Source organism: Leptonychotes weddellii, chromosome 10 (assembly GCF_054177405.1).
Source record: "Leptonychotes weddellii isolate Sample4059 chromosome 10, ASM5417740v2, whole genome shotgun sequence".
Lineage (NCBI taxonomy): Eukaryota > Metazoa > Chordata > Mammalia > Carnivora > Phocidae > Leptonychotes > Leptonychotes weddellii.
Genome location: NC_138378.1, coordinates 23,343,253 through 23,365,203, shown reverse-complemented (window position 1 = coordinate 23,365,203; position 21,951 = coordinate 23,343,253). Strand labels below are relative to the sequence as shown.

The window sequence follows — 21,951 nt, the reverse complement described above, 5'->3', positions numbered from 1 at the left end:
GCTTCTTGGAGAAATGGGGTTATTTTTCCAAGAAGGGAGCCTAGAAATGGCTGGTACAGATGCCCTTGGCCTAGGGATGACCGAGGGAGCCACGGGGGCAGTGGCCCCTCGAGCAGCTTCCTCCCCCTGCCCCCAGCAGCTTCCCCCAGAGGGACAGGTTTATTTGTTCAAGCTCCCTGGCCAGGCCATCCCATGGGGGCAGGGCCGTGCATTTCTGGCTCTCTCCTCCGAGGCCCCACAGCTCAGCGGGGCTGGGACGCACACAGACCCTCTCCCCCATTGTCTTCTAGGGCAGGAAATATGAGAAAACAGGCCCCAAGTCAGCCCCCTAAGTCTGCACCTCTGGCCTTGGAGCGTTTGCTTAACCTCAGAGTCAGCTCTGAAATGTCTGGAATGGCCCCAGAGTCGAGGGGTCTTGTCCCAGTGGTGCCACTGACCAGCTGTGGGACCCCGGGGAAGCCACCTCATCAGCTGGTTCCTCCGTAAAGTGAAACTCCAAACACTTGCTGCATCCTAGAGAGAGCCTAGGATAAAAGAAAGATAACAGAATTTAAGGCCAGCGTGTATTGAGCACTTACTGTATGCCCCACACCGTCCTACTTGCCTTGTGAGAATTCCCGCGTTTGATTCTCACAGCGAGCCTCTGGAACAAGATTGTTTGCCCCTTAACAGATGGGGAAACTGAGGCACCAAGAGGTTAGGTGACTTGCCCCAGGTCACATGGCCAGAAAAGGTGAGGTCAGATTTAACCCTCAGGCAGTCTGCTGCCCAAACCCACGCTCTGGGCACTTAGACCAGGTTCCTGGCTAATAAACCAGACATGTCCCGTGCAGTCTGGTCCCCGGACACCCAGCTGGGGCCTGCAGAACCGAGAGGACCGTGGCCCGGAGAGAAACTCACCGATGCTAGATTTTTCCCTTCCCCACGCGGCCCTCAGCCACCGAGGGCTTCTGGAAAGCTCTTCTGCCAGAGAAGATTCGGTTAGCACCTCAGCCAGCATCGGCAGCTCTTGAAAGCCGAGGGGACCCAGAACTTTCACTTGGGCATCCTCGCCATTGTATCCCCCATCCTTGGCCAGAGCCCAGAGTAAATCCCACAGAGGCAGAGCGTGGACCTTGGAACCGCCCTCCCCTCCCACCGACTCCGTTTGAATCCCAGCTGCTCCACGGCTTGTTGGCTGTGTGTTCTCAATCACTTTGCCACTCTGTGCCTCAGTTTCCTGATCTGTGAAATGGGGAAACTGATAGAAGCCGCTTTGCAGGTTATCGTGATTACATGAGTTAGCGCATGCGCAGGGCCGGGTACGGTGCCTGGCGCAGAGGAAGAGACGCGCGGGGCCGGGAATGGCTGACATGTCTGGAGCGCACAGCGCAGCGAGGGGGTCCACTTGGGAGCGAGCACAGGAATTCAACTGCAGCTTCTCCACATCGTGCCTTGTGTGATCCCCTCCCTGGACCTCAGTTTCCTCATCTGCAAAGTAGGGATCATGAACACAAGTACCTCAGAGGAGGACAGAATAGGGCAAAGCAGGCAGAGATCCGGTGGGGTCCATGGGCGAGGGGATGTCTGGGGACCCTGAAGCTGAAAGCAAAACTACCTCCCTTTGGACAGTGGAGCAGAGCCTCGGAAGCTTAGGCCAGCAGAGCCCTGTGGCCCTTCACTCCTGTCTCCGGTCCGTCACTCTGGGGTCTCCAGTGTGACCACCTAGTGGGGCTGAAGGAAGGAAGATAGTCTCCAAGCAGCTGAGGGGAACCCCCATAGGCTGCAAATGGGCCCATTGCGAGCGAAGACGAGGGGGAGAGGGGCTGCAGATAGGGCAGCTGGGACCCCTCCTCCAGAGTCCGGTAGACCCGGGTTCCAGTCCCAGCTCTACCTCCTGCGAACAGCCTACTTGCTTTTCTGAGCCTTTGAACTTCCAGCGTGCAAATGCCGGGAAATCAGGAAGTGTGTGAGGACACAGAGGGAAAAAAAAATCACCTGTCATCCCAATTCCCTGGTCACCTCCCAGTTAATTTCCTTGCAGTTTATTCTCTGCATTTTAAATGTCTACGGAAATGTTTTAGAAGTACGAAAAGATAGAGAGAAAAATCAAATAAAACTCCTCGTTCCCACAACCCAGCTTAAGAAACAAAAGCTTCCCAATGCCAGTGTCGCTCATCAACTGCCCCCTCCCGCTTCCTTCCCCGCCAGAGAGAACTACTGGGAATTCGCTGTGGGTACCTCTTACCCCATGGCTCGCCCTCCCTAACCAATGTATAATATTTGTTTCCTATATAAATGGTGTCACACGATCTAGGTCTTTCTACAATTCGCTTTTGTCCACTCAACCTTACAGCTGTGAGAGGTGTAACTCTGCAAAGGTGGGAAAGGCCTGAGCTTCAACTTTTCCAGCTGTAAACTGGGGACAGCGGTAAGCTCATGCCCGGGTTTGCCGCGAGGCCCAGATGACCAGTGAATGCCAAGGTCCGGGCACGCACCTGGTGCGGCTTCAGCTGGCTCGCGGGGAGGTTTCCCCTCTCTTCGGGGATGAGTTTGCTGCTGTGGCAGATGCCCACAGACGTCCTCTGTGCCAGGCACGCATGCTCTACGTGTCACACAAACATCGATCCGTTAAACCTCACAACATCCTAAACAGTGAGGACTGTTACGATCCCCTTTTATTAAGGGGACACCGAGGCCCAGAGAGGTCACGTGGCTAGAAAGTGAAGGAGGTGGATTTGAACCCAGGCGGGGGCTGGGTCCAGACCTCACATGTAAGCCACCACATGGACTGCCTCTCTATGCCCCCCATCTTACAGATGCGGGCACTGCCCCTGGGCATGGGGAGTGACTCAACTATATTCACCCCGAGGTCAGTGGCAGGTGTTGGATCAGAACTCAGGGCTCCTGACACCCAGCCGGGGGCATCTTGTGCCTCCTCCCTATAGCAACACAACACACTGCAGGTCATGAACCTCGTGAAAAATTAATGCGTCCTTACAGTTATTAAGTTGTGGGGTTGCACGTAAGCACACACGCACACACACACACAGGTGAGCACCTTCTTTCTCCATCCACTCAATCGCCCCTTCCACGGAGGTTTATTGAGAGCTTGTAATGCTAGGCCTTGTGCCGGGGATCCCCTCTGGGAGCAGCGGGAGAGACACCAAGCTAGTAATGTCTCATGTGTAATGATCAACCATGATACACTCTGTGAGGAAGGCTTTGCCTGGTCTAGGGGTAGATAACAGGGCGGCGAGGGGGGACCCGACCTTGATGGAGGAAGGACACCTGGAGGAAGGACAGAGCTGAGCTCTAAAAAGTAGATTGGGGGGCGCCTGGGTGGCTCGGTCGTTGAACGTCTGCCTTCGGCTCAGGTCATGATCCCCGGGTCCTGGGATCAAGCCCCGCCTCGGGCTCCCTGCTCGGCGGGAAGCCTGCTTCTCCCTCTCCCACTCCCCCTGCTTGTGTTCCCTCTCTCACTGTCTCTCTCTGTCAAAATAAATAAATAAAATCTTTTAAAAAATAAAAAATAAATAAAAGGTAGATTGGCTGTTCTCAGGCAAGGAAGGGAAAGGAAAAGCATTCCAGGCACAGGGAATAGCAAGTGCAAAGGCCCTGGGGTGGAATGAACAAGATGATTTGGAGGCAGTGAAAAGCATTCCTTCTGGCTGAAGCATAGAGACCCAGGAAAAGTGTGGTCAAGCTGAGACTAGAATGCTCATCAGGGGCCAGACCAGACCTCCCTGGGCCTGACCCTGCTCTTAGGGACCTTGGGTGCTGGGAACTGATGGAACCACTTTTCTGCCCTGTGCCCGGTGAGGGTTGCTCTGCAAAGGGCAGTGGCTATGGACATCAGGGCCTTGCCTAACCCTGATCCCACCTCTGTCACCCTGTTTTCAGGGTCAGCCTCAGACACTAAAGATGCAAGATGGGTGAGTGGCAAGAGCTCAGCCATTAGATTCAAATCCTCACTTACCAGCTGTAGGCAATGCTCGGCCTCTCCAGGCCTCTGCTTATTCCTTTGTCGAGTGGGGAACAGTCACCCTTTTCCTTCAGGCTGCTGGGAATCAGACAAGAACAGTTATACACCAGAGCTGTGCTGGCAGGAAAGCCTGGTGCCACATGGCGAGGTACCCCAGCAAGGCCTCCCTCTGTCTAGAACCTGCTTGGCTTGATTGGGTTGGGAGGCAGGTGAGGGTGCTGCCAAATGATCACTTCAGTCAAGGAGACTTTGCAGAAGTGTGGTCTGGCCGATCTGCTCCCAGACAGCCCGTTTGCCCATGGGTTTGCCCATGATAAGCTGCCTGACCTCGAACAAGTTGCTTAACCACGCTGTGCCTCATCGGTGAAATGGGCTGATACCACAGAGAGTGGCGACAAAGATCTAGTAAGCATAGTGGCCAGAACAGTGCCCAGCACATAGTATGTGCCGAATACACATTTGCTAAGCAAAAGGGACACACTACCCCGTTCTGTGTAAGGGCTGGTACTCAGGTGGCCGCGCGGTGAGCAATTACGAGACATGTGCTTCTTCACTTTCTCTCCGCTAAATTCTCAATCTCTGCACAAGGGAGAATCAGGACTTGTCTCATCTAATGGGCCGCATTTTAGACAAACCTTCCAAGATCCAGGTTGAGACACAGACGACTGCAGAGGGATAGTGGAGGTTTAGGAGGCCAAAGGTCCTGGCAGCCTGTTCCCATCTTCTGAGAAGCACCCCAAGTTCAGGCTGCAAATGCAGGCCCAGCTGCTCCTCCCCCTGCACTCTCTTCCCCATTCCCCTCCTCTTCTCCCTGTGGCTTCTTTGACCTGGACAGACACTAGGCAGCCCATATCCACACACACATACACACACCTCACATGAGGTGAGGCTCAGAGAGCAGGACAGCCACAAATATTGGACAAATATTGGTAAGCCCCTCCACGTGCCAGGTGCCGCGCTAGGCCCCGGGGCTACACCAGTGAGCAAGATGGAAGAAACCCAACCCCCGTGGGGCACAGATTCCAGCACTGGCTTCCTTTATTCCCCTGGTCCCTCTGCCAAGAGGAAACAATGAGCCCCATTCTCTGATGAGGCCACTGAGGCCCAGAGAAGCTCCATCACTGGCCCAGAAAGGAAATGGCAAAGCTGTGACTGGCCCAGCGCCTGACTCAGCACCCCAGGCCCCCGCCAGACCCAGGGCTGCAGCGGGAAGTTTGGAGAAGGCCGGCCTGTGCCGGGAATTGTGGGCTGAGCTGAAAGCCACACAACGCCTCCCTGCACAACAGCCCGCTGGTCCTTGACACGCTCCACCCCTGGCCACCGGCCCGCTCGCTCCGTGCTCTCTGTGCCCTGACCCAGAAGAAGAGCAACAGAGGGGAAAGCAGCCAGGAGGGCTGGGCCTGGCTGCTCAGAGCCACAGGGTCAGGGCCTGTGTGGGCCCACAGGGGGATAGGAAGGGGCTGGAGCAAGGCAGAGGAGGACGGGCCAACCCTTGGCCATCGGGCTCAGAGCCACAAAGTTCGCCTCATGGCGAAAATGAGGAAACCGAGTCATGGGGACGGCGGGGCAGGGGTGTGATGCGCCCAGCAAGGGGGTCAGCCCCTGGGAGCAAGAGGGTCTGACCCCTGCAACCACCACAAAAGTAGCGCTCTCCTTATCTAGTGGCAGAACACATTCCCCCCAAACACGGAGCAGCTTAAAAGAACCATACACAGTTACTACCTCTCAGTCTCTGAGGGTCCACAATCCAGGAGCCGCTTGACAAGCAGCTCTGACTCGGCTTTTCTTCCTGTGGCTGTACTCACAGGCCAGCCGGGGCCGGGGTCCTCTGGAGGCTCCCCTGGGGCTGGAGGACCAGGCTCCGGGCGGCCCACTCCCAGGGCTGGTAGGGGGTGCTGGCCCGCCGTGGGGGGGGCCTCCACGCCTCTGCAGAAGGGCCCCTCTGCAGGGCTGCTTGAGGGTCCTCAGGACACGAGTCCCCACAAGCCAGAGAGCCAAGAAGGTAGAAGCCAAAACGTAATGACGTAGCCATGAAAGCCTCACTCGGATATTTCTATGATGTGTCACTGTCGTAGTGGTGGGTCCCGGCCCGGTGAGGGACCGATGATGCAAGGCGTGCAGGCCAGGCGGTGGGCTCCTTGGAGCCTGGAGTCTTGGAGTCTCGCAGCCCCCAGGCACCCACTGAGTGGTGAAGGGGGTGCTCTCTGGAGCCTGAAGGCCTGCATCCCGAGCCAGCTTCTGCCGCTCTGAAGCGGTGTGACATGGGCGACAGGCTCATCTTCTCTGTGCTTCTTTGCCTCACCTGTGAAATGGGGATGATGAGAGAGCCAAGGACGAGAGGGGCTCTATTTGTCGGGTCCTTGAGGCCAGGCCCTCACACACCTAGTGTGTCAGAGACCTGTCTTTGGAGACGCGGGCCACTGGGCTGAGCTTGGCCCACCCCTCAAGCAGGAGCGAGGCCTGCGATAGTCGCTGCCCTCTCCCCAGTGCCCTGCACAGGTCCCGGCACATCTGTGCAAATCTGTTGAACAGATGAATGAGTGTCATGGTCACCTCTAGAACATTTCTCCCGAAGACAGCCCAGGCTGGCTCCCTGCCTTGCTGCGGGCCTCCCAGGGATCCAGTCGTTGAGGACCACACAGCGACCACCCTGGCATTTCTGCCCCGGTCCGTCGCCCCTCTACAGTCGTCCCTCCGCTTTCCGGCCCCCTGGCCTCTGTGGCCTCGCCTCACCTCTCCCAGGCCTCCGGCGGTAGCTGGGGCTCGGCGGGGAGGTCCAAACTTATTTCCAGCAGCCAGTTATTCAGTGGAAATCCGGCGCCCCTGATGTAAAACCGACCTATTTGTCCTTTCAACAAATATTGACTAAGTGTCTCTCGTGTACTGGGGACCGGTTGAGGCACGGAGGATGTGGCCGTGACCGTGGCTGCCCTTCGAGCCTGGGGCTGATAGTCCCAGGGAGAAATCGGACAGCTAGGAGATCACTGCTGTGATTTCAGATGCGTGGAGTGCTGGGAAGGAACCAGGCAGCCACAGTGGGGGAAGGAGGGGCAGGGGGCTCGGTGTTTACCTTTGCTGGTAACACGTCTCGGGGTGGTAACATTTGTGGGGAGACCCCAGAGTCAGAAAGAGGCCTGACGGGGTGCTCCTGAGCTCGGGGCTGTGGATGTATGTCGGGAGGACCCGGTGGGGCAACTCTCTGGCTCCCGTGGCCCCTGCTGCAGCCCCCCCGGGGCCCCTCCTCTAAAACCAGCACAGAAACCACAGACATGACCTCTGCCAAGGGCCGTTTGTTCACATCACAAGTGTCCATGCCTTTGAACTCAGCAGTTCTGCGTCAAGGGACTTATGCCTGACGCAGCTGTGCAGGAGAGCTAGGTGACCTGTGGGCAAGGATATTCCCAGCAGCCCTGGCGTGATGGCAAAAGCCTGGAGATGAGCCCGGCTGTCGGGGAACTGATGTGCAAACACTGGCGGCCGCAGGTGGAGGGCCATGCAGCTGTTAAGGCCGTGAGGCAGGGCTCTCTGGATGGACACACTGCGTACTCAGAGAGAAGCAGCAGGTGCAGAATGGGGAGCGGACGTTTTATGAGCCCTCAGTGCGGGGCATGTGAGCGAGCTCGCTGCAGGCACATGCATCGAGTCTCCCTGGAAGGGAGCCCCGCACGTCCTTCAGTGGCCTGTGGGAGGGGAACCAGGGCAGGGCTGGGAGAGGCGTTAGCACTCCACATCCTTTGAGACCTTGGACTTTTGAACAAATTGCTCATATAACCCATTCCAAAAAAAAATTAAAATGATAAAAATACACATTTAAATTGAAACACACACACAAAGCTATCAAAGTTCTGTTCTTTCAGATTTTCACAGGTCTGGCTACACTAGAGCTTGTGTGCAGCCTCCTACAAAGTGCTTTCTTGATTGGGGCCTCAGTTTCCCCATATGGGAAATAGGGCCGGCTGTGTGGTCCCTGCAGGTCTTTTAAGCTTCCTTATCCCTCCTGCCTGGGCTCGGGTCCCTGGTGGGGGGGCTGCTTTCCTCTCCGTCATCAGGCCAGGCTCTAATCTCCCCCCACCCTGTACCCTGGGGCCTGGGTTCAGCCTGGCTGGCTTGACCCTAATTCCCCCCACCCCCACCTCCAGTGCAGCCCAGTTTGGATCCTGCTCTTTGGGGCAGTTTTGCCTGTTTCCAAAGCACAGACATTTTTTTCTCCTGGAAAGGAATTTACGAGGAACTGGTTTGTTTTCTCTATTTCTCCTGGTTTTCTCTGTTAACGTGGGAGCCACAGCAGGCTTTTCAGCAGAAGGTGCTGTGACCTGGACCCTCTCTCTGAAGAAGATTTTTTCAAATGTAAAATTAAGTGCATAGATTTACAAAGGAAACACATTGCCTTGGGATACAGATATCAAAATGCTTTTTAAACAGATTTGTCATGCTGTCCCCTATTGCTCCTGTGTTAACACATTAAATCTAATGATCTAGTACCTTCCATCATTTTGAGGTCATGATGAGTGTAAAGAGTATGTCCTGGATGTCCGCAATCACTGTGGTGAGACACGAGGACATCTGGGATGTGTCCTGGTGACAAAGTCATGGGCCCCGGCACCACACGGTAGCAGTCTGTGGCCCATGTTCCTCGCCATGGGAAGAGCTTGGTTCAGTTAGAGATTAGCGGGCCCGCTGTGGGAAATGTTCTGCATCTTGCTTATTTCACTCAAGAGTATAACTGAGACCTCTTTTTAGAACAGCCTCCGATGAAGGTCAACCTCCTTTTTAACAGCCACCTGGTCCTCCATGACACAGCCATACTGGAATTTCTCATGTGCTGATTATGTAACCACGCCCCAGGCCCTTTCTGTAGGCTGCATCAGGAATCCTCCTCCTCCCTACAACCCAGAGATAGGAGCCAAGATTACTCCCATTCTAGAGAAGACGCCCAGACAGGTAGAGGTACCTGCCCAAGGTCATACAGCCACTAAGTTGCGAGCTTGATTCGAACCCAGGCTCATCAGATACAAAGCACTAACTACTCTTCCCTCGTTGGCTTTTATCTGTCGTTGACAAAACGCTTTTTCCAAATATGAACCTCATGCACCATTTTCCAAGGAAGAGACAGGCAGGGCAGATCGCCGTAATGGACCTCTTTCTGATTCTCAAACACGCCAGACGCACTCACACCTCAGGGCTTGTGCATTTGCCCTTCCCTCTGTCTAGAATTCCCTTCCTCCTGACTTTGCCACAGCTAGCAAGCCTCTCAGCTCAGGCGGCCCCTCCGGTGAGGGGTTTCCCTGCCACTCTGGCCAAACTCCCTCTGACCCCACTCACTGCCCTGTCTCATCTCCTTCAGAGCACTCATCACTATTGGAATTTAACCGATGGCTTAGTGAAAATGTGCTGGAATCAGAAAACTTGCCAATTTTGCTCATTCCTGATTTCCTAGTCCCTGGTACAGGGCCTAGCACACAATAGGTGCTCACGAAATTCCTGAGTGGATACATAAATGACACTCAGAGGGTGAGGGATTCGTTTGAGAAACTATATTTATCCTTATAATCCATACTTTCATATGGGACATTTTTTAGAATCTTGTTTCGGTGGGTTTGTGTTTTACTGAGGTATAGTCCACACAGTGAAGTACACCCTTCTAACATATGGTCCTCTGAGCATGACAAATGCATACAGTCATGCAACCGCTACCCCAATCATGATATAGAACATTGCCAACACGCCAGAAAGTTCTCCTATGACCCTTTGCAGTCAATTCCCAACCCCAGACCCCAGTCCCTGGCAACACCATGGATTCTGACCTTTCCAGAAGTCACATCAGTGGAATCTTACAGTATGTAGCCTTTTGAGTCTGGCTTACTTCACGCTGTATAGTTCATCCTTGTTGTCGCGTGCATCATTAACTCCTTCCTTGCCATTGCTGAGTAGAATCTACTGGATGGATGGTTACTTATCCGTAGACGGTTGCTTACCCATTCTCCAGTTGTAGACTTTTTTAATACAAATAATGCGAAAAAAAAGTAGGTTTGAGGGGATCTCCTTGGCCACTGAGACTGCTCATCCCTTAGACCTTCATCTGTGGTCTGTCCAGAATATCTTCCTTCCTCACCCAGCCCCTGCGTGTCTAACTCCTTTCCTTTCCTTCAAGGTCCTTTTCGGCTGTTCCCTCCCCAACAAGGAGCAAGGTTTCCTGTCCCCATGTCACAGATCAATAAAGTGAGGATCAGAGAAATGTAGCCCTCAACTACTAGAGGCCCACAGTTGGAGTGTCATAGAGCCAAAACTCAAACCCAGGGCTAAGGGAAGAAGGTTGGTAGCCCCAAAGCCAAAGATCAGCTTCTTTGCAGGCTGGAGAGGTGATGGCAGGTCAGACCCTTGTCCTCCATCTCAACCCTGAGAATCTGCCAGCATGAAGGTGACAGAGAAGGGACAGATCCAATCCTATGCTGTGGCAGATCTCAACCTGGGCTCATCTCTCCTTCATTAGGACCCTTCCCCCATCCTTCCAGCCTGTGCCTGAACCCTGGACCAGACCCAGACCCCACCACGCAGGCCAACATTACTCACCAGAGCCCAGCATGTCCAAGATGGGCCCATCTGGCCCAAATTACCCATCCCAGGACCCATGCTGGTGGGCGGGTGTGGCAAATTGCGTGATGGGCCCCAGCTGTGGGTGGCCTGGGCGCCACCCAGCCAGTCGCAGCCACAGGACAAGTGGGGGACCAATGCGGGTACTTAGGGAACTCCTGTCACTTAAGATGACCCCTGAGCTACCCTGAGTCCCCAGCCCAGCTCTGCAAACCTGAAGAAGTCCCTGGGCAAGGAGTCGTGGAACCTAGCCCCCCAGGTGGTGACCTTGCACAAGTCTTCGGGGCCTCAGTTTGTTCATCTGCCAATGAGAGGCTTGGGGGAGATGCATGAGAAAATCTCATCTCAGGACTGAACTTGCTATTTGTCTGCCTGGAGCTGAAGCTTGGGGCCTGGGAGTCTGTATTTTAAACCAGGTTCCAGGAAGTCTGTGACTCGTGGGAAGGGTGAGAGCAGCCTCCGTATAGCTCTGCTTCCCCTATCCCCCCTGGGGCGCCCCAGCAGCCTCACATTAGCAACCCCAGGGAGCCGTCGGAGGCGTGGTGGGGAGTGAACCTGAAGCCGACCCGTGGGGATGACAGGAACCTGGCCCAGGGTGCAGGGAAGGGAGCAGATTCGAAACTTGCATTGGGATCGTAGTGGCCAGAACTCCCTAGAGGATTGAGTGCAGCAGGTGAGGAAAAGAGAAGCATCAAGGATGAGGTCTGGGTGTGGGGTCATTTGCTGAGATGGGAAAGATGGGGGAGTGAGGTGAGGATGCAGAGACAGGGCAGTGGGTGCTGAGGAACCAAAAGTTCCACGTTGGATATTTTTGCCCGAGATGCTTGTTGGAAACCCACGTGGGGATGGCGAGTGAGTGGCACATTGAGGGGAAGAGTGTGGTGGGAGGCGGACCCGGTACTCTCAGCACGTGACAGTCGTAGGACCAACAGGAGCACCTGCAGCAGGGCCTCTGATGCATTTGGGGCCCTGAACACTTTGGCACATGGTCCTGGGTGAAGCAAATAAATTCGTTTTCAGAGCAACACTTCTAAATGTGTAAAATAAAAGCCTAAGAACACCCAGCGATGCTCCCATTGTAATCAAAATAGTAAATATCACATCTGTGCTCTAGCGGGAGCGTTATCCAGTGGTGGGTTTGAGAATGTCCATCCTTCTGAGGTCATGATGAGTAAAACCAGTATTTAAGATGCTGTGACGGGGGTGCCTGGGTGACTCAGTTGGTCAAGTGCCTGACGTTGGCTCTGGTCATGATCTCAGAGTCCTGGGATGGAGCCTCCCGTCGGGGTCCCTGCTCAGCGGGGAATCTCTCTTCTCCTTCTCCCTCTGTCACCGCCCCCACCGTTCATGCGGTCTCTCTCTCTCTCAAATAAGTAAATAAAATCTTTTTTTAAAAAGATGCTACATGGGGCGCCTGGGTGGCTCAGATGTTTGGGCATCTGCCTTCGGCTCAGGTCATGATCCCAGGGTCCTGGGATCGAGCCCCGCATCGGGCTCCCTGCTTGGTGGGGAGTCTGCTTCTCCTCCCCCTCCCTCTGCTTCTCCCCCTGCTCATGCTCTCTCTCTCTCTGTGTATCTCTGTGTCTCGAATGAATAAATAAAAAAATCTTAAAAAAAAAAGATGCTACAACATTTGCACTGTTGTATGGAAATATTGGTGATTTCTATTGGTAATGAAGTTGCAGGATCAGCTAATAGTGCTATGGTTTGTGGTCTACACTCATAATGGAAGGAAATGCCAAACTTTACTTATAAGTTAGCACACAAAAGAGTTTTTTCTCACCCAAGTTCATGGACCCCCTGAATTCTCTTTGCAGACCCTGTGGTCCCCACTAAGGACCCTTGACCTAGGGAGAGAACGTACAGAGAGACAAAGGCCCAGAACTGGGCCAGGAGCTCCCTGACATGTAGGACCCTGATAAAGCAGGAGCCAGAGGGGGTGACAACAGGTAGGAGGACAACTAGGAGAAGGAACATCTGGGAAGTGCTTCCAGAATTCGAGAGTGGCCATCTGCAATGAGTGCTGCTGAGGGGGAGAGTAAGAGAACATGGAAGGGTCCCTGGGCCTCCTTGTCCAGGAGACAATGACCAGGCAAATTAAGGAGAGAACAGGTTCCCCAGGACTGGGAAGGCAAGCCAGGGAGCACAGGATTCAACAGTATGGTTTATATATACATTTTTTAAAGATTTATTTATTTATTTGAGAGAGTGAACAGGGGGAAGAGCAGAGGGAGAAGTAGACTCTCTGCGAGTGCAGAGCCTGATTTGGCCGGGGCGGATCTCATGAACCTGAGATCATGACCTGAGCCGAAACCAAGAGTCGGGCCGGACGCTCAACCCACTGAGCCGCCCAAACACTCCAGTATGTGTTATATTTTTTTTCTTGAATGTGATAAATACACAGACTTCATTATATCCTTCCTTATACTTTTTTGTATGCACGCAATACACCATAATAATATTGTTAATGTTTTTAGAGGCGAGGGTGGGGATGCAGGTGAGAAACGGGAGGCAACTTGAAGTTTTGCTGTTGAAGGATCAGGGAAATTGCAGACACAGCTGGAGGGACTGTGGGCTCAAGAATTTGTTTTTAGATGGGAGCGGCTGGAGCATGTTTGTGCGTTACAGGGGACAGCGGTGCGGAGGGCTGATGGTGCAGGGGAGGAAGGAAGAGGCCCCCATGACAAAGACTTGAGAAGCTCCAACGGGCCTGTCTCCCTGGTCCTCAGTCCGTTTTGTGACTGCCACCCCAGGAGTTCTCACACTTGAGCGAGCATCAAATTCACCTGGATGGCTGGGCGCCACCCCAGAATTTCTGGTTCAGTAGGTCTGGGGTGGGACCTAGAAATCTGCATTTTTAACAAGCTCCCCCGTGATGCTGCTGCGGGGTACACACTTTGAGAACCACTGCTGTAGTCAATACCGGCACCACCCACATGTGCCCCCTCCGGGATCTGATGTTGCACTACACGGGCACGCACTCTTTCCAAAAGCAGGGGTGGGAGGAAGGGATGGGAGCTGACTCTTTTTTTTTTTTTTTTAAGATTTTATTTATTTATTTGAGAGAGAGAGAGAGAGTGAGAGAGAGAGCGCAAGAGGGGGTAGGGTTAGAGGGAGAAGCAGACTCCCGGCCGAGCAGGGAGTCCGATGTGGGACTCGATCCCGGGACTCCGGGATCATGACCTGAGCCAAAGGCAGTCGCTTAACCAACTGAGCCACCCAGGCGCCCAGGAGCTGACTCTTAAGACAGAAAAGGGGAGGGGTGCCCGGGTGGCACAATCCATTAAACTCTGACTGTTAGTTTTGTGATCTCAGGGTCCTGAGATGGAGCCCCACCTCGAGCCCCGTGTCAGGCTCCACACTCAGTGCAGAGTCCGCCTGAGATTCTCTCTCCCTCTGCCTCTGCCCCACCGGCTTGTGCTCCCTCTCTCTAAAATAAATAAATCTTTTTTTAAAAAAAAGATGGCAAAAGGGAGAAAAGACCAAGGAGGAAACAGCCAGAGCCTGGCCCTTCAGCCAAGGTCACCACCTCTCCCTGGGGAGCGCCAGCCTTCCCAGGGACCCTGGGAGCTGCCCTGTCTGTCAGACCTCCTGGAAGACTGAGCAAGAGGGCAAGAGAAGGAGCCAGGGCCAGGGGTGGGGGTGATGGCCAGAGGCCAGCATGTGTGCAGAATGGAGAGGGAGCGGGGGAGGGGCACCGGCTCTCTGCCTGTGGGCACTGAGCCCTGAGAACACACTGTTCACCTTTGCAGCTTGATCCTGGTCTCATGCCAGACCAGCTTCAACTGCTCTTGGGAAAGAGCAACGCTGTGAAAGATATGAATGTTAGCTCGTGGGATCCCAGAACATCTGAGCTGAAAGAACCCTTGGAGACTGTCCTGTTCAGCCCGCTTGGCGGATGGAGGGGGATGGAAAATAGAAAGTCCAGCTGGGTGGATAGACCTGCAAACCCTTGTAATGGGCATGACACTGGGGACTATTCTCCGACCCTTGCTGGTCCCCCCTTTTCCATCAATTCATTGAACACATATGTATTGAGTACCCACTGGGCACTAAACATAGTGCTAGATACAGAGATAAAGGGGTAAGACTCAGTCTCTGTCTTCATGGAATTGACATGCTAATGGTAAAACGGACAATAGACAGATAAATATGTAATACAAAGTTAGGGAGTGATAAGTGGTAGGAAGAGACCTGAAATGACATGAGGGAGTGAGCCATGTAGATGGGGGTGGGGAGGAGGGAGTTTCCAGGCAGCCAGAAGAGCATGTGCAAAGGCCCTGAGGTAGGTGTATGCTTGCGGTGTGGGAGGGATGTCACAGAGGCCAGTGCTTCTGGAGCAGAGTGTGGGAGAGGACACAGAGTGGGAACAGAAGGCCAGGTCATGGAGGAAAGACTTTGGCTTTTCCTCTAAGGTAGGAATTCTGGGAGGGTTTCTTTCCAGCAGAGGAGGAATTTGATTTGACTTAGGTTTAACAAGATCCCTCTGGCTGTTGAGTGGAGGATGGATTGTGCATGGGACAAGGATGGAGGCAGAGAAGCCAGGGAGGAAGCTACTGGAATAGTCCAGGTGAGAGGTAATGGTGGCCTGGGCTGGCAGGGAGGCCTGTGCTCGCTGCTCTATGTCCTTCATGAAGACACAGGAAGAGACAGGAGCCTTCCTCCAGCCCCTACCCGTGACCCCAGCCCACGGTCTCCCCACAGCTAGAAAGGTACATCCAGATGAACTTGAGATCAGAGCTGGCACAGGTCCAACAGCACATGGTCCAGAACCAGACGGCCACCATGCTGGAGCTAGGCACCAGCCTCTTGAACCAGACCACCGCCCAGACCCGCAAGCTGACTGATGTGGAGGCTCAGGTACGGAGGCCAAGTAGGTGGCACTGGCGGGGAGGGAAAGGGGAAGGGCTGTGGCCAGCCTTGACCTCTGTCCCTGGGTAAAGTCTGGGCCTGTAGCACCCTGGGGCCCTTCCCTGATGACCCTGTCGCAGAACACTCTGACCACCAGGCCATGCCCCTGGGGGTGGGCCCTGGGCCTGGTTCTCCTGTCTCTGTGACTCCAGTGACTCTGGGTCTGTGCTGGGCACTGGGATGAGTGGGGCGAGCAGCACTCAGGGGGTTCCAAGGGCTACAGGGAGAGATGGATCATAAAGAATTCATTCAACCTCACAGGGCCAGCAACTCTGAGACGGGGCAACAGAAGGGGAGGGAGGGAGGGAATGGATGGATAAACAGGAGGGTGAGTAAATGAAAGGAGGAAAAGATTGAACAACAAATAGGCACGTGTCTGTTGAAACCCTACTATGTGCCAGGCACCGCGGGAGGTTCCTGGTTCTAGTTCAGAGCAGTAAATGAAACAGGCATGCACCCCCCACGCTTGTGCATCTTCCTTTCTAATGACCGCCAGGAGAACGAACAGGATAAATAACCTGCACATGTGAGAGGATGAGGGTCTCAGGAGAAAAAGGCACAGACAGGAGGGAGGGAGTGTGTGCTAGGAGCAGTGAATGGATGGCTTGCAAGTTTGGACAGGGAGGCCAGGAGGGCACTGCGGAGAAGGTAGGGTCCGAGCCAGGCTCACCAGGAGGGCCTTCCAGAACAAGGAGAACAGCATGGGCCAAGGCCCAGCAGCGGGACCGCGCTGGCAAGCTCCAGGAACATCCAGGAGGTCGGTGTAGCCAGAGAGAGAGCAGGGGCCCAAGGGGTGGGCAAGGGATCCCAGAGACAATGTGGGCAGAGGACATCACAGGGCGTTGCAGGCCGTGGCGAGGACTGTGACTTTTCCGCTGCGTGCAGTGGGAGCCACGGGATGATTCTGAGCAGATGGGCCACGGTTTAAAAGGCTGCCTTGGACTGCTTAGCAGAGGAAGGAGTGTAGGGAACAAGGGTGGGGACAGGGAGCCCTGTGAGGAGGGTGGCACAGGGCACAGGGCAAGAAATGACAGAGGCCAAGAGTGGGGGCCTTGGAGTAGGGGAGGGTGGTCAGGCGCCCATTTGGAAGCTGGATCTGACAGGACCTGCTGGTAGGTTGGATTGGGGCGGGAGGGAGGTGGTCAAGGGGGACCCCTCCTGGGGCCTGAGCAACAGGAGAAATGGAACTGCTGTCAAGAAGCAGATCATCAACTCAGCTAGGGCCTGTGAGTGGGTGCGTAAAGGCATGAATGGACGACTATCGGAACTAACTGCTGGGAGGAGGGAAATAGGTCGGCACGCTGCTGGATGGCAGAGCCCCTGGACGGGTGGGCGACTGCTGATCGGGGCTCCTGCAGGGTCTGCGTCGCGCCCTTCCCCTTCCTGTTTGCTGGGACAGGTCCTGAACCAGACATCCCGAATGGAGATCCAGCTGCTGGAGACCTCGCTGTCCACCAACAAGCTGGAGAAACAGCTACTACTGCAGGGCCATGAGCTCCACAGGCTGCAGGGCCGCAACAGGTGGGCACTGGCACCCTGGCACCAGGCCAGGGCTGGGACCCAAGGCAGGTGGGACCCAGGCCGGTGGGGGGGCGCCCAGAGCCAGGGTTGGGCTGGGGCTGGGGCCAGGGTTGGAAACTAGACTTGGGGCTGGTACCTGGGACGGGGCCTGGGGCCAGAGCTGCGGGCCCGGGTTAGGACTGAAGTGAAGGACCATTTGGGGGGCTCAGGTACTGCCAGAGCTGGGGTAAGGACTGAAACCAGGGCTTGGTCCCAGACTCAAGCTGGGAGTGAAGGTGGGCCCTGGGGTGGGGCTGGGGGCCAGACAGGCACCCCTGGGTGGAGACAGGAGACAGACATTTCCCCGGGGGCTCAGGACACCCCAATTCTTTCTCTGTTCTTTCTTTTTCCTTTCCTTCTTCCTTCCTTCCTTCCTTTCTTTCTTTCTTCTTTTTTTATTTTATTTTATTTTATTTTATTTATTTGACAGAGAGAGACACAGCGAGAGAGGGAACACAAGCAGGGGGAGTGGGAGAGGAAGAAGCAGGCTTTCCCGCGGAGCAGGGAGCCCAATGCGGGGCTCAATCCCAGGACCCTGGGACCATGACCTGAGCCCAGGGCAGACGCTTAACGACTGAGCCACCCAGGCACCCCCCTTTGTTTCTTTATTTTATAAATGTTTAACAGCTTTATTGAGCTACAGTTTACATGCTGTACAATTCACCCTGTAAATTTTTATTTGATTTACTTATTTGTAAATAAGGAAATCTGATCTTATCCACTGGTTCCCTTCCCAGAAGCAACCACACTGCCAGCTTCTCGTCTTCACCGGCAGAGAGTCTCGGCATTTGTAAGCAAATACACTTGAGGGGAACACCCTGCAAATTACAAAGAATAAAAGAGTCATGGGGTACAGATAAGGCAGAGAAATGGACATCTGAGGCTGATTTCATCTTGGTTTCGAGCTGAGTAGAGAAAAACTGTCAAGGTCAGGATGCTGGAGGAGGCAACACCCACCCACTGAAGCGGCCACGGACCCGTGTGCAGGGGGAGATGTTATTGTTGCTCAAATTCTGGGTCAAGATAAGGCCGTCAGGCCCGTCCAGCTCCCTCTGATCTGCGTGTAGCTCATGATAGTTTGTCCACCTTCTCATTCTTATGCTCCCATCCCGAGGTGGGCAAGGGCAGGGACTGGGACTGTCTGAATTGGCACCAGGTGCCTCGAAGTCAGTGAAGACGGAGGATGTCATCAATAAGCGCTTGGCCCATGGAGATCGCTAAGATTCTAGAATCCGAGTGTGCCCCAATTTTTTCTCTTCCTGCAGCAGAACTCGGGGCTCAGGGGAAATTCCTTCTGCCCTGGCTAGACTCGTTGTTCTAGTCTGGAGAATGGGTCGGCATAACCTCATAGATAGGAGACTGTCTCCCTCTTACTCTATCCCTCAGCCACCCACCCACCCACAGCAGAGGTAACCCCTCTTCCTAGTGTCTTGTCCTCTTCCATTCATTCAACCAACAGTTGTTTTTTGAGCTCTTAGCACAGGTCAGACACTGTTCTAGAAACTGGGGTTACAGAAGTGAACACATAGATAAAAATCCCTACCCCACAGCATACATTCTATAAGCTAACATTTGAGGGTTTCCTATGAATATGTAAACAAATATGTGTGCATATCCTTTTGTTGCCCTTCTTGAACCCAAATGGAGCTTACTGCTCTTCTGCACCTCTTTTTTCCAAGAAACTGTTCTATAATTGCATGACTGTCCCATTCTTTTCTCTGTGTCATGTTCCACCCTATGGCTGCCCACACTTATATCCCCAGTCCCCAATTAATGTATATTAAGGTTGTTTCCTGTCTTTTACTCCTGTTCAACGAGAAGCCCCTAATAATGTCCCCATACCCCATTGCACACACGCGGGGAGCAAACCAGGATAAAATGCCAAAAGCGGAAGAGTTGAGTTTTAGAACTTTTTGCTTTTTCTAAAACTCTTTTTCTAAAAAACTCATGACAAATATGCTCCATGTTTATTATATCACCACACAACAAGGACCTATAAAACGAAAGGGAAAGTGGGTTCCCTCCAGCTGCCTCCATCTTCCTCCCTCTCCATCGCCCTCCTCCTCCGGAACCGGCTCCGCAGGGGGAACAGCACTTAGCCAGCTATCTTTCACTTTCTCTTCGAGCGCAGGCACCGCCGTGTCCTTCCACGTGTCTTTCCATGCCTTTTCCTAGCAGTTCACCGGCTTCCCTCTCCATTTCCATTAATACCTTTCTTCTTTCTCTTGTTCTGTCTTCCCACGCGTGGGACTGGACTAGACACACCGATGTGCCAGCGCAGTTCACTCCACGTCCTGGGCGTCTTGCCAAATGCGTGCAGATGCGCTCTGCCTCCTTCCTCTTGCGGCTCCAGAACATTTCTAGGGACACGGAAAGAAAACAGCCTCGGCCAGCTCCGGCTGTTGGACATTTAGGCTGTTTCCTTTCTCTCTAGCAGAACCAGTCCCCCCAGGGGCGCTCTCGCGCCTGCTCCCTGGAGGTTATCTCCGGAGAGCCGACTGCTAGGTCAAAGGGCAGGCATACTGGGGATTTGGTAACCACGACCCGGTTGCTGGCATGTCCTCCCACCCGCACCTCTTTCTTCTATGGACCCCAGTCCATCTTCTTCAGGGCGGGGTCTCTCTTTCCTCCCCTCCTCACTCTCTGCCATCGGTGGGCACAGCTGTGTAACCCAGGGCAGGACGCTCGACCTCTCTGGGCCTCGGTGCGGATCTGGTCCGCGGAGTGTCCCCCCCCCCCACGGGGGTCTCAGGGCCAAGCGCGCGAGTGTGGCTGCGTGGTGGGGACCGCGGGCTGACGCGCGTGCGCCCTCCGCCCCGCAGCGCGCTGGAGACGCGGGTGCAGGCCCTGGAGACGCAGCAGCAGGCGGAGCTGGCTTCTCTCCGCGGCGAGAAGGAGCGGCTGCGGCGTCTGCTGGGCCGCCAGAGTGGCGCCCTCGCCGGCCTCGAGCGCAGCCTGCGCGCCGCCAGCGGCAACTCCAGTCTCGTGCAGCGGGAGCAGCGCCGGCTGCTGGAGTCCGTGCAGCGCCTGGTGCGCGTCGTGGCCCAGGGCCCGGGTGAGCGAGCGGTGCGCCCGGCGCGGTGCGGGAGAACGGCAGGAGAGGGGAGGGAGACCCTGCTTACCCCCTCGCGGCTCCCCGGGGGGGTCGGGGGGGGGAAGGCCCGGCCCCTCTCCCAGCGCCTGTGAAACAGAAATAACAACAAACAATAATAATGGTGAGGACGAGAGTCCCAGGAGGAACCAATCCAGACTCTACGCCCTGACTCCATGAGTGACCTTGAGCAGGTCCCCGTCCCTCTCTTGGCCTCAGTTTCCCCATCTGTTTAACGGAAGTGAAGCTAATAAGGTTTATTTGCTGGCCCAGACTGCCAAGTTTGGGATCCAGGATCCACCCTCCATCCTCGCTTGCTCAGACTTGCCCCACCCCTCCCCCGGCCTCAGTTTCCCTATCTATAGAATGGAGAGGTTGGACTCACTGTTCCCGAAGGACTTCTGTCACCCTGTCGCCCTTGTCCCTAAGCCCAGGACGGCCAAACAGGAGTGAGGAGACATCTCTGGCCCTAGCTTCTAAGAAGGGAGAACAATGCCTGGGTTTCCCCCCTCCCCCAGCTCTCACTGACTCCTTCTGATGGGGCCACTTGGGGTGGCCAAGGCATTGCTGGTTTCGGCTTCAATCACGTGGTCAGCAAAACCCTGATTGAGCACCCACTGTGTGCCAGGCCCAGTGCCGGGTGCTGGGGATGCAGCAGTGAACAGCATAGTCTTGCAAAAATACCCACCTGCCCATCTCTGGGTCTCTAAGGGAAGAAGGAGGAAATGCATATTTTTGAGTACCTACTATGTGCCAACAGTGTTCTTGAAATTACCAGGCCACTAAAGGCCTAAAAGGCTGTGCTGAGGAGAGAGAATATGAACCTGAGGATAATCAGGAGACACACGAGGGTTTTGCACCCAGTGGGACTATGTTTTAGGAAACGCAATTGGAACCGGGCAATGGAGAATGGCTGGGTGAGAGAAAGACCTCAGAAGGGGTTTCTACCCGGGCTGGATCGCCACAGCAGGAGGCTGGGAAGCTTTTAAGGCACAAGGAATCAAGCAATAGTGATGGGTTCCAGGCAGTATGGTGCCAAAGGATGGCACCAGGGCTCTGTCTAAGTCGGGCAGGCCCTGCTGGGTTTGAGGGATTTGAGGCCCCAGGGAAGCCACAGGCAGGAGAAGTGGATACCTTCCAGACCATGAGATACGGAGTGACCCGAACCCATCACAGGCTTGTGCGTAGCCCTGGCAGGGAAGCCGCCTAAATGAGTCCCATGTGTGGGTGTATTGTAGCTCAGTCCCAGATGCAGGCCCAGGCCCAAGGCCTCCCCCCACAGGCTCACCGCTAGCCCAGTCTCCAGCTGTGACCCAATGTCTGTTCACCGGTCTGGGGAGGGCACGTTGCCTCGGGCACCCTTTGCCCCAAACGCCCTGTCCCCCTGCCCCACTGTCACCACTGTCACCAGAGAAGGGCACTGTGGAGTTGTGCCTCCAGCCCAAGGCTCTAAGTACTCCTTCGTATGACCTAGAGAGCAGGAAGGCTCTGCCTGTGCTCCCAGCTATGTGCCCTTGAGCCAGTTACGTGACTCTTGGGCCCTAGTTTCCTGGTCTGTGAAAGGGGGAAGGACCTCCTTGGAGTTCAGACTCCAATGACCTCTCCTGGAGGACTCTAGCAGCCTCGTCCGTGGCCTCCCTGCTTTGAGTCTCATCCCCTCCAGTCCCCGTTCCACACTCTGGCCAGAGCGCTCTTCCTCGGCACAGCCCGGGCTCCTCATCCTGGCCTGCAGGGCTGACCTTGCCCCCTGCTGAAACTCAGCCTCATCTCTCCTTCCTTGGTGACCCTGCCTGTGCCAGCCTTGTCCTACTCCGGTCAAGGTCATTGGACAGCT

General features: G+C 54.8%; 1 protein-coding gene across 3 annotated transcripts in view; it reads left to right on the top strand.

The window, feature by feature from the left end:
• The window catches only part of ANGPT4 (angiopoietin 4), a 38,575-nt gene that overhangs the window by 6,981 nt on the left and 9,643 nt on the right, over positions 1 to 21,951 (top strand). For all 3 annotated transcript variants that reach the window (XR_014149123.1, XM_006745930.3, XM_081833015.1), the window contains exons 2-4: positions 15,260 to 15,415; positions 16,866 to 16,987; positions 19,849 to 20,081. Coding sequence is in view for 2 of the 3 variants with exons in the window: in XM_006745930.3 (XP_006745993.1) it covers positions 15,260 to 15,415; positions 16,866 to 16,987; positions 19,849 to 20,081 (511 nt within the window). In the remaining variant the exon portion in view is untranslated. The remainder of the gene's footprint in view (positions 1 to 15,259; positions 15,416 to 16,865; positions 16,988 to 19,848; positions 20,082 to 21,951) is intronic.